Here is a 12805-nt window from a genome sequence, read left to right as displayed (position 1 = left end):
TGTATTATTAATTAACTAAACTAATTTAAAACACAGGTTTCCCCCAGAGGTTCTTTTATTGTTGAGAATAGTTCTCGCTATCCTAGGTTTTTGTTATTCCAAATGAATTTGAAAATTGCTCTTTCTATCTCTATCCTTGGAGTTACTCCAGTTGTGGTGAGACAGCCACTAGGCAAGAATTGCCACTTTCCTTCTACAGACAAATTACTGTCCAGAAAAGGACACACTTGCAGAATAGTCGACTGATTATATCTGCCTAGACAGAGTAATCAGCCCTTAATAATTCTGCAGCACTAAGGTCTGTCAGATGACCCTGGGCCAGAAGGCAGAAGAACAGATGCTCCAACATTTTGAAGTAGAGCGAGTGTCCAGGTGTTCAGAGGTCTCTATATATTGGCTAAGTTTTAGAAGCTATGCTTTGTGCTTCCCACAGTTATAGTCAACTCAGTCATTCTGGATTTCTGACGGGATTGAAAACTTATAGCTATTTACCTTGAGAGAAAAGATCTGAGTGTATGGTCGTCAGCTGACATTCATCCTAAAGCCAGGTTCAGAACTAAATGTTTTAGTTAGGAGAGATGACAGAGGTGCTGGTAGGTCAACAAAAGGATGGACTGGGTATTAGGACTATCTTGTACCTCACTGGTACAAATTGGCATAATTATGCTCTAATTGTATTTTGAGAGAAAAGTTTCCTTTTAACAGGAAGGGTGATGTGTAGGAGGAGCTAAGGTGGGAGGAGTACTGAGAGGAAGAAAAGGAGTAAGAAGAGGAGAAGAAGAAGGAGAGGAGAAGCTAGGTGATGAAAGAGAGATAGAGGGGGGAGACAGGGAAGCAGATGTTCATGAATCTCCACCAGTCAAAGATAGTAGATATATCTAGGTTGGGTAGTGGGTTACACCTCTGATTGAACAATACCAAACTTATAAAGTCTATGATTAACATTTTTTTTAAAAAATGTATGAATGCAAAAAGGAAAAGGGGGCATGGGATAGGGGTTTTCTAAGGGAGGGAATGGGGAAAGGGGATGGCATCTGAAGTGTAAATGAAAGATCTAATAAAAAAAATATAAAAAAAAAAAACAAAAAAAACCACAGGTTTATTTAGCTTATTGAACTGAAGTGACAATATGCAAGAGACATGTTGGCTGAAAATGTATCGCTTATGTGGATTACTTGGGGCATCATAAGATGAAAGGGAAGAAGCTTAGCACCTATAAATGCACAATACTGTTGGCACTTTGTTGCAACCCTATTTCTATAGCATCATTTAAACATAACTATTTCTTCCTCGTTCTACACTCAAATTATAGTAAAAATAAGCTCATGAACTCTCAGTACTTTAAATAAGGACTAAATCCCTGTATATACAGGCTATTGCATATCTGTTTAAACATAAGTAATGGTGTGTGTCCTTGGTGTATAAGTGTTCACTTCATATTTATTTTCAGGGATGAAATACAACTATCTGAAAATTATAGCTATGAAGTAAAAACACTGCTAAACTAAAACATAAAACGAACATAGGTAGCCATTCAGGGTTATACTTAAATTTGAGAAAAATAAAATAAATATTTGTAGAACTATGAGAAATAACTACTTATCCTAGGAAGATGAAGATATGGAACATAGAATAAATGCCTCTGTATAGATGGTATACAAGGGAAGTCACACATGAAAACACATGCCCTAAGTCCACATCAAAATTGCTGGATTTAATTTCTTTCTTAAACATTAATTAATTTGGGGGAAGAAAAACTCTTCCAGTACACTCAAGTTGAAGCAACATCATAGAATATACTCACTATTGTATCCTACCATAAACTATCAAATTCCCTTTCATGAGTCCATGTTTTTAAAACAAGGAAGGTTTGGTTTGCTGGCACAAACATTTCTATTTTTTCTCCAATGCCAGGCAAACTTAAACGAGTTGCAGCAAATGGTTCATGAAATGGACACAGATTCTCTTTTGGTCTGGAGAGTAGGAAAGAGTCACAGGAACACTAAAGGCTAATCTTAAGGAAAAGTGAAACATGTATTCTGAATCTTTATTCAACTTTTAGAAGCTATGTTTTGTGCTTCCCATAATTTCAGTTAAGTCAGTCATTCTGGATTTCTGACAGGATTGAAAACTTGTAGTCTCATAGCCAATCCTGGCTATTTATTTTGAAAGAAAAGTTTTGAGTGGATGGTTTTCAGCTGACATCCATTCTAAAGCCAGGAAAAAAGCTAGGTTCAGAACTAAGTGTTTTAGTTAGGAGAGATGACAGAGGTTCTGGTTAGTCAACAAAATGATGGACTGGGTATTAGGACTATCTTGTACCTCACTGGTATAAATTGGTATAATTATGCTCTAACTGTATTTTGAGAAAAGTTTTATTTTAGCAGGAAGGGTGATATGTAGGAGGAGCTAAGGTGGGAGGAGTACTGAGAGGAAGAGAAGGAGTAAGGAGAGGAGGAGAAGAAGGAGAGGAGAAGCTAGGTGATAAGAGAGAGAAAGAGAGAGAGAGAGAGAGAGAGAGAGAGAGAGAGAGAGAGAGAGAGAGAGAGAGAGAAGGGGGTCATGGAGGCAGATGTTCACGTGTCTCCACCAAAGATAGTTGATATATCTAGGTTGGGTATTGGGTGACACTTCTGATTGAGCATTACCAAACTTATAAAGCCTTTGATTAACATTTAAAAAATTATATAAAAGCAAAAATGAAAAGGGGGCATGCGATAGGGGTTTTCTAGGGAGGGGAAATGGGGAAGGGGGATGGAATCTGAAATGTAAATAAAATATCCAATAGAAAATAAATTTAAAAGAGAATAGTGGTAACTCAGTATGTCCCTGAAAATGTTAATATCTAATAAAATTTTGTTTTAAAATAAACAAACTGTACACAGATAACTGATTCATTAATCTGAGATAATGTAGAATTCAATGATCCATGGATTCTCAAAAAAGAAGGAGCAAGGTTATTAATGCCTTCATGAACAAAAGTGAGAACATCTGAAAAAATATGGATGCAAAAGTTTACTGTAAAGTATAATAGAAAATGTCAAAAGCCTAAATGAAGTACACCTCATACAGAACTATATTTGAAAAGTTTATTTAAAATATACATGTGAGAAAGAATAATGTAAAATTAGTCAGGATTATTAGACTGGTTTGCATGGGACATATAACCACAGATTTAATGATATTAGGCAGAAGTTAATATTTTAAATCAAAGAAAGCACTCATTTCCATGGATACACACATACAAACATATCACAAATTATCACACATGCACATATATGCATTCAGTGAAATATTCAGTTATGTATTGATATGTGATTATTTAAACTTTTTGCCATTTGAACTAGTGTTTATAATAAATAAACTACTGCCTTTTTAAGAAAACATAAGGAACCCCTCATTGACAAGAGTGAGGCGAAATAGTTACATAAATGGCTCCTCCACTAATGAAGGAAAAGTAGTCACAGTCATAACTTATTCATAAGCCACTCATGATATGGTGTGTCTTTAACTCATTACAGTTTCCTGTACTCAGTTATCTCAACCTGCTGATGATGCTCAAATAAACCAACCCTGACCTTTTAGAGAATATTTCTAATGCTTACTTGTAACTATTCCCTACACTACACATTCTATGTTTTTTAAAAGATGGGATGGGGGAACCAAGCAAAAGTATGAAAAGCATCATTTCTGAAAACATTTCTCATCATGAATGTCAAAAGTGCATATGAATATTCTGTATGGTGACTGTACAGAAAGAAGGTACTGGAATTTCAATATAATCTATAACTGTACAGTGAAAGCATTTTATTTTCCTTAAACTTTCACGGTTTGCATTTGCTATAATACAAAAATCATAAATAATCATGACTATAATTATCAAAGAGTGGAAATGCTGGTTATCACACAAAATTTTAATATATAGGATATATAGTAAAGATGGATTTTGAGTGTGCTAACAAAAAATGAACTATCAAAGTAATAGATATGATCCACTCACAGAGATTAGTCATGGCATTAAATTTTTCATAGTAGATTTATGCTATATTTTAGAAGAATTTTAAAGAGTCCACAGACTCTAAAAATGAGTGTTAAGCTCTTTTATTTCCAGTTCAGAGAGCTATGAAGCTATGGACTTGCACAACTTCCTGTGGATTAAATTTCCACAAAGTATTCATAACATATTCCCAATTTCTCATCAATCACAGATGTCATATCTACAATAATTAGCATCATTTCTTCAAAGTGCTCTTATAATTAATAAAATTATATAAATACAGGAAAAGTCGTGAACTTTGCTGAAATGCAGAAAGTTATTTAATATGCTATATCACCTTGTATAGGAGACCAAGCTCTACATAGAATTAGTATAAGTTTGGGTCATCACCTTAAAATTTGTGAGATTATTTTTTACAGCTGAAAAATTGTTCATGAAATCATTTCACTATTTTCCTCCTATGTTAGTATCTGGATATGTATACCAATGTGGTATAAATTTACTATTTTTAAATGTGTTCACATATATACTTAAACACACACACATACACCCTCTCATGAAAATTAAACTTAGTTTCCTTTTCAAAATCATGGGCACAATAAAAAGTTCCAAATATTCTTGTTTTGAATTTTATGAGGAGAAAGCCTTCTGTAACATGCAAATTAGAACAAAATCTTTCCCTGAAAATAGGGAATTACTGTGGATTACATTTCACTCCTTCACTTGCAGTACATAAGAGTTTATTACACTTGCATTTAACACAGACAGAAGAACTTTATAGTCAATTTCTCCTTTACTATATGAAATATAGATGTTTTTAAAAGGCTAGCTTTTTCCTTCAGGCACATTTATGTTAGAAATAGTGTAATCACATAAAATATTCCTGTAATGAATTTTAAAGAACATTATGAGTTGTAAATTTGTATATGTTTAGAGACAACTCTAAACACTGATTCTTTTAAATTGTTTATGTACAAGTGAAATTGTATACTTTAAAAAATGAAATTCAGGTTGATCTGAGAAAGTATAAACAAATGCATTTAAAGGAACTCTGCAGGATAAACATGTTGTACTGTAACTTATAATGGTGTCACTGTAATTTTCAGCTAGGGGAGGATGACATCTATAGATGTTCTTATGGAATAACTTCATCTATTTCAGTAAATGGGGCTCTCAGTAACCTAAAAAGAACTGTTTAGGTTACGTGCCTATACTGTACCATAAAATGCACATTAAGATACTTTTCTACAACACATAGTTAAGAACAAGAGAGAACTAGCCAATATGATCTAAACTTAGTTGGAGTTTAGAAAGGACAAGGAAAGCAGAGAAAGGAAGGAGAGAGAGAGAGAGAGAGAGAGAGAGAGAGAGAGAGAGAGAGAGAGAGAGAGAGAGAGAGAGAGACAAGAGATAGACTGAGAGAATAAGAGATGGAGAGAGAAGGGAGGAGTACTTAGAGTCTGAGTGAGGAAATAGTAGGTGTGTACCAACATACTGGGGCATTCTATTAATTTAATTATTTTATATGAACCTATGATAAGTAGATAATTTCTCATTAACTTAGCTAATTTTCTTTTGAGGAAATAAACACAAATGTATAAGAAACATATAAATAATGTACCAAGATCCTTATAAATATAGTTTATAATTTAATGTATAATTAAGTTATTTAGAAAAATAAGAGATAATGAGAAGAAAGTTGGGTTCCTACACAATTAGTACACTTATAATTTTTATAGGTGTTATAATTTGCAAGGTATGATGTACAAGTGTAAAAGGAAACAAAAACAAATCATATGCTAAAATTTAGTTAAATTTCATATTAATCCATATGTGACTGATGAATTTTTAGATAAGTTTGTACCCGTGAAGTCAACACCAGAATATCAAACTATGGATCATTAGCCTAGTTTTTTCTTCATGCTTCCCCTGTAGGTAATATTAGATCTACTTCCTCTATAATTATTCAATATGCAATTTAATGTTGTTGAGCACTAATTCATGCTACCAATAGATCCTAAAACATAAATAGTTTGCGTAATTAAAATGGTATTCTCTGACGAGTCTTTCCAATTCATGTTTGCCACTCCCCTGACAATCATCACATTCCCCTTCTGTATATCTGATTATTCCTAGAAATGCATGTAGCCTTGTCAAATGGCATTATTGAGGTTCTTTCTCTCTATCTATGTCTAAGATATTACTAGTTAATGATATTTGGACATTGTGATTAACAAGATTTTTTATTCCAAGAACCCAACTGAAGGAAGCAAATTCTGTCATATACTTAGGGATAAATGGAAGAACTAAGTTGAAACTTTCCTTTAGTTGCAGCAAATGTTTACTCTGTTTTAGGATGAAAATACTACTTGTTAAGTCGAACAAACATTAACTATATAAATAACTTTAGCTTTTCCTAGTGCATTAATATTTGTACCTGTTACTATACCTGACCCCATTTATCTTCTTATATATGACAGGTCTAGATCAACCAATGTGGCATATCAAAATACCAAAGATACAAAATTGAAACATCCCTTCCATTCCTCAGACAACAAATGTTGCATAGGTAAAAAGTGACTTTAAAAACAAATGACATGGGTTAGAGAGCAGGCTTAGAGGTTAAAAGCACTGACTGCTCTGCCAGAGGTCCTGATTTCAATTCCCAGCAACCACATTGTGGCTCACAACCGTCTGTAATAAGATCAAATGCCGTCTTCTGGTGTGTCTGAAGATAGCTGCAGTATACTCATATAAATAAAAAAATAAATAAATCTTTAAAAAAAAACAAACAAATGACATAAAACTTCTAAAAGGGTTTATTTAAGGATGTTATCTGCATCTATCATATAGAATAAATGTGAAAAAGATATTCAAATTTTTATACCTTTAATGCTCCATAAAACTAACTTGTTTCCCATTCATATCTTCTCAGGAAACTGCTAACATAGGACAGTGAACATGATCCAAAATGTGAAGCGAAAATAGATGTTTCCAGAAGTTCATTATTTTGAAATTTTACAAATTTTCCCTGTCTAGTTCTACCCATTTGCCTGCAAGTTTCATGATTTCATTGCTCATTACAGCCAAATATCATATTATAATGTGTATGCATCACATTTAATTATATACTTCTTGTGTGTTGTACACTTAGCTGATTCCATTTCTCACCCATTGTAAATAAAGCAACAATAAATATGACCACTCAAACATGAGCTAAACAAGGCTGACACCAGTGCACATGGCAAATTCCATGTGGTAAAGCCCCACTCTAATTATTTAGAAACATTTGGAACACAAAAATACGTTGTTTAAAAAAAGGTCACAATATTTACACACAATTTGTTTACAAGTCAATATATTTTGAAAATTCGTTGATTGTTATTTCAATAGTTTGCTTGAGCTTGTTCCAGATAAATACTGGAGGGATGACAGTGGTTATATTTCCACTGTATGCTAAACCTAGGATCATATGCTGACTCAGCTGATACATAGTGATATATTTAACACTGGAAGCTAGTAGCAGGAAAATAAATGTGTGGCAATATGTTCCTCCTACACAAGAGTAACATATAACAAGAGCTGTTTTAATTATGAAGCATGAAGTTAGTAACTTAGATAAAGATATGAATAATATGTAATATCAGTTTAAAAACAAAGAAAAGGAGTGTGTCAACATACAGTGATAAATAAATGAATAAACTGACAAGGAGGGACAAATGAAATGCCAGGAACTTTAATTGAACACTGCCAAGGATTTGTATTGTTATTAAATTATTTCTTAGACCAAAATATTTTACAATGGAGAAAGTTAGAAAGCTCAAGGACAGTGAAAATTAAGGGAAGATGAGGAAGTCTGTTGTCTATCTATATTTAGTTATATTTATGCCTAAGCCCTGGTAAGCCTGTTTAACTCCTCTGTGATTGCCAAAGGAAGATTAATTAGATGAATATAAATGAAGCTAAGTGCTACATAATTGTTTATCACAGATTCAACCACACATTAAGAAAAATTTAAATTCCAACAGTATTTTACAATCAATGAAATTAGTTCAAAATTGAAACTTTTGAATTAGAGTCTGCAGAGAGCAAAAATGATCTAATGTTATCTACCAAAGTAGACTTCCAACCAGAGGCCTCAGTTTGTCCTGTTGAAAAGACTATGGACTCTCATAGGCTCACAAAAATGCATGAGTAGTCATGGTCTTCCTATAGAAAATTGGATCTGAGTGAATCATGAAGGAAAAAGAAAACAAAACGACTGTATAAGTTATCTGTCCTGGACACTGCAAGAAACTTCACTGCATACTTGGCTGAAGCTAACCAATTGTCCAATTGTCCAACTATTCCCTGGACAGTCTTTGTAATCTGTTAATGGCCGGGGTTCAGAGAATATCTATATGCTCTACCTTTATCTATGTAATGGCAACTGGATAATGGGGATCTAAACAAACAAACAAACAAACAAACAAACAAGACAAACATTTTGATGAGATCTTTGTGATTTATAAACAATAAAGAGTTCCCCCAATAGCCAAGCGATTAAAAAGTTTTATCTATCAGCTTTAAACAATGGCAGTAGCAAGAACTGCTCCCTGAAATGGGCATGAGCTATGCTGCTATCAGACCTTAAGCATCCTTCCATTTAGAGGTGGGAACACAAGTATAGAATTCGTAGTAAGCTCCTAATTGGAGAAATACTGTGGAGTTTTCAGTTTTCTTGAATAAGCAAGCTAATACCTTAACAAAATTAAAGAAGCCTATTTGTACCATTATACAAAGTGTAAAGTAAATGATCACTGTCTAATTCATTGCAGGATTTTGGTATTTTTATTGTAAAATATCACAATGTCATTAATATAGAAATTGAAACTATTTGGGCATGATATATGCACAATTTCATTTTTCTCCTGTGCTGTTATGTTTCCACTTGTCTTTTCAGAATACTCCAGTCATTATACTTGTACACTTCAAAAATGTCGAGTCTGACAGAGGAAAGTAGAGAATATTGATATTCACAATCTTTTATATTTTGGTTACAGGTTCATAATCTAACCTGCATATTCACAGGTAATTTATTAATTCCAATGATAGCATGTACTATAATGACAATGCTTTTAATTGCTCAACTTGAGATAAAAACTTATATTATTGTAACATGCATTTTTAAATCACAAAAAGAAACAAACTTAATAGGTTTATAAATTTGTATAGATAGTTTGATAAGTACAGAGGTCATTTAGCTGTTTTGTGATATCTCATTCATACCTTTTTATGAAAATAAAAATAAGGGCACATGTCAGAGAATTCACTTTCCACATGTATCATTTCTGCAACTGTCTTTTCATGAAGAGATACAATTGAACTTTATCTTAAAATTTCTGTAGGGAATCAATTTATCTATTCCTATTAAAGTAGATGACTTCAATAACTGCAAATGTAGTACAATGAAAGGTACCCAACCCGGCATATAGACACTTGTGTGTTTGATACCCAAACTTTAAAACAAAACTTCACTCTCTGAAAAGTAAAAGAGGAATAATTTCAGCTCTATGTTAAAGTTATTCTTAAGTAAAATAAGAAAGTGGCTATGATTTCCCAAACACACTGCAAGAAAAGAAAAAAATGAAGAAAAATAAGAAGTTAATCATATAGGTACATCAATATCAGACTTATTACTCACTATATATTGAAATAAATAACTCACTTTGAACTCCATGGGAGCGTACTATTTTCCAGGTTTCTGATGCCACTTCTTTGACATCCACTTGATAGTGATGAATAGGTACACCTCCATGGGAGTCAGGTTTATTGAAGGAGATCTTGGCTGTGGTCTGTGACAGCTCTATAATCTTCACTCCATGGGGACTAGAGGGAACATCTATGGAGGAAACAACCTGGACAGTGAGGGTGGATACTACTAAAAATTATTTTGCTACAAAAATTAGAAATTAAGTGAAATATTAATTAATATGTTTGAATCAGAAATGAGTTACTTATTGAGAAATAAACTAATCCTTAATGTGTTTTAATTACAAACCTTGCACAGTGATTGAATAAATGTCTTTTCAATATAAAACAAAATATCCATGGGAAAATCAATTGCTATTAACAATATTTGGTTCTACATTTTCTGTAAAATGTATTCGATTGAAGTGAATGCAAATAAATCTCTCTTTTTCTCTCCCTCTCTCTGTCCCTCTCTGTCCCTCCCCCTCCTTTGCTTACTCTGTGTGCTTGTGTGGGCATATGTGTGTGTGTGTGTGAGAGAGAGAAAGATAAAGAGCATTACTTGACTATGATTGTGTGCGTGCATGTACATACATTTTATAGAAACAGATAAACACAAAAACACATACATAAAGAAGTGCATTAAATTGGAAGAATGATAAATTCAAGCATTATCATAAATATATATTGTAAAACATTTTACTTATTACAACAATTATATGATTAACTTGAGCCAAGAATTAAGGCCCATTCTCTCACTTTTTGGGGAGCTGAGAAACAGCACTTCTTTTTGCTAAATGAAGTTATAAAATCAACCTGAGAAGTTAGTGAGATCTTAACACAAATGGAAATTAGGAAGAATGTTTGAATTAAGGACTGATCTCATGTGTACAAGGTCTGGTTCAACCTTAAGTACTGCATGCAGAATTTGCAAAATATAGAAAATTAGGCTTTTATAATATAGGTTATTACTTGACAGAAATATTACAGAAACCTAGGATTACTTTCAATAAAAATTAAGATAAATGGTTTTTAGCAATATTGGGTTTAAATTACTAAGTCATCATAAAATTACCTTGAGCATATTATTATATGAATCAACTAATTGCTTACTGTAATCCTCAAAGTAGTGCAGGTAGAAATTGGTCTTTTTTTCCCTTATAATCAAAAATGTCTTTAGGAATAATCATTACAAAGTCTGTACAAATATCATAAGAAAAATATTAAATAAGTGAAAATTTTTTGCAATGAAATTATTGAAACTTATATTACAAGAACTGCAAGGATGGTGTAAACATATTGGTAGTATATGTTTCCTAGTCATTCAGAAAAATATCATTAAGTGCAATTACACAATATAAAACACACCATATATACTGCAGGAGTGAGGAACTGTAAGAGAACTGCCGATCAATCGTTCTTTGGTTGTGATACAGATCTTCTCAAGTGTATATTTTTTATTTTTTTTTTTTATGATTGCTTTGTCTCGCTGGAGTCTTGTAATGTTCCTGATGAGTTTTAGGATTATTTTCTTTGAAGCATTTTTTATTGGTAAATTGATTGAGCTTATATTGAATCTATATATAACTTCACATAGATTTGGTCTTTTAAGAAATGAAAATAATCCAAGAATAAAGCATATACATACAATTGTTTATTCATTGTACTTTAAGTTATATTTTATAGTTTGTATGTGTGTGTGTAGATATTCTTTCTGCTTGGTCAAATATTATATATATATATGTGTGTGTGTGTGTGTGTGTGTGTGTGTGTGTGTGTGTGTGTGTATTGGTATTTTAAATGAAAAGTGGTTACCCCCAGCTTTCGACACCAGAAGTATTGAATCTCATTCCCATTTTTTATAGGAGGCTCACACAGACAACAGCACCTGCAAACATTAAGGTGGGGGCCATGTTCTAGTCTCCATATAAGGCATGGCTGAAACATCAGTAGTGTGATAGTTTAACAACATAGTTTTGCGATCTCCAGTCAATGGTCTCAGCTTTGAACTCTGGATCTCATTGAAGCAATTTTGGTATCTACTGGGACCCGATGACTATTTTGTTTCATTTGGTTTTTTATGTCTCTAATATTTTCCAATGAACTGCTCACTCACTATCAAAATGTCAATCGTAATTTACTTGTTTTTTTTTTTTTAGATAAGCAAGTCATGATATTCTCATTAGCCATATGCCCACATATATCATTTTAAATTGGCATCTTCAACTATGTCTTATAAGCCAATAAAGGGTTACGCATCAAACCCTTTGTATATTGGGGAAGAATTACAGGTAGCAGTCTGCCTGTCTTTCTGTCCCTCTTTCCTTATCCATCTATCTATCTCTATCACCTATCATCTATCTATCATTTATCTATCTATCTATCTATCTATCTATCTATCTATCTATCTATCTGTCATCTATCTATCATTCTATCTACTTTCATCTATTTATTTATCACATGTCATCTATTTATCTATATATCCATGTATTAATAAATACAAAAAGAATCAAATATGTCTAGAAAAACTGCTAAAGAGCAATTGTCCACACCATGTGCTAAGGTTAAAGAAGTCTCTTGTTGTTTTAAAATAAATGAATTCTGCACTATGAATAAACATCACCAATCTTTAATTTTCAATGCCATTGATAAAAATTATAAATATATTTAAAAGAAATCTATGACTTGATCTCTCATTACTCATCTATTCACATTGCCAAACCCTGAGCTGATCATAGAACATATTTCTATAGTCCTCAATAAATGGCTCATTTCAAAGTAGTTCTTACTCTTTTATAGCACAGCACTTCTGTTGTCAATGTCACCTTGACCCGCATAGTCTTTCCCTTTTTACTGGCCCCATCTCTTCTTTCTTATTCAGTCCCTGTTCAAAAGCTCACATCTATTTGAAGGTTTCCCAGGAACTCCAATCAGAAATCAATTTCATGTTACCAAGTTTTTGATTTCAAGTTCTATTGAAACTCATAGAACTCTAACTTAGCTATTGAACTCTAACTTAGGTAATAACTGGGTATCTTTCTTGTTCAACATTTCATCCCTGAGATCCAAAAGAGTATA

The 12805-nt window shown here is 32.8% G+C and overlaps 1 protein-coding gene across 3 annotated transcripts in view; it reads right to left on the bottom strand.

Moving 5' to 3' along the window:
• The window catches only part of Ncam2 (neural cell adhesion molecule 2), a 409037-nt gene that overhangs the window by 78009 nt on the left and 318223 nt on the right, over positions 1 to 12805 (bottom strand). For all 3 annotated transcript variants that reach the window (XM_034514690.2, XM_034514691.2, XM_076943095.1), the window contains exon 12: positions 9705 to 9878. In XM_034514690.2, coding sequence (XP_034370581.1) covers positions 9705 to 9878 — 174 coding nt within the window. The remainder of the gene's footprint in view (positions 1 to 9704; positions 9879 to 12805) is intronic.

The sequence above is a fragment of the Arvicanthis niloticus genome, chromosome 12, assembly GCF_011762505.2.
Source record: "Arvicanthis niloticus isolate mArvNil1 chromosome 12, mArvNil1.pat.X, whole genome shotgun sequence".
Lineage (NCBI taxonomy): Eukaryota > Metazoa > Chordata > Mammalia > Rodentia > Muridae > Arvicanthis > Arvicanthis niloticus.
The sequence above is the reverse complement of the archived record's forward strand: the minus strand, read 5'-3'. Positions and strand labels throughout refer to the sequence as shown.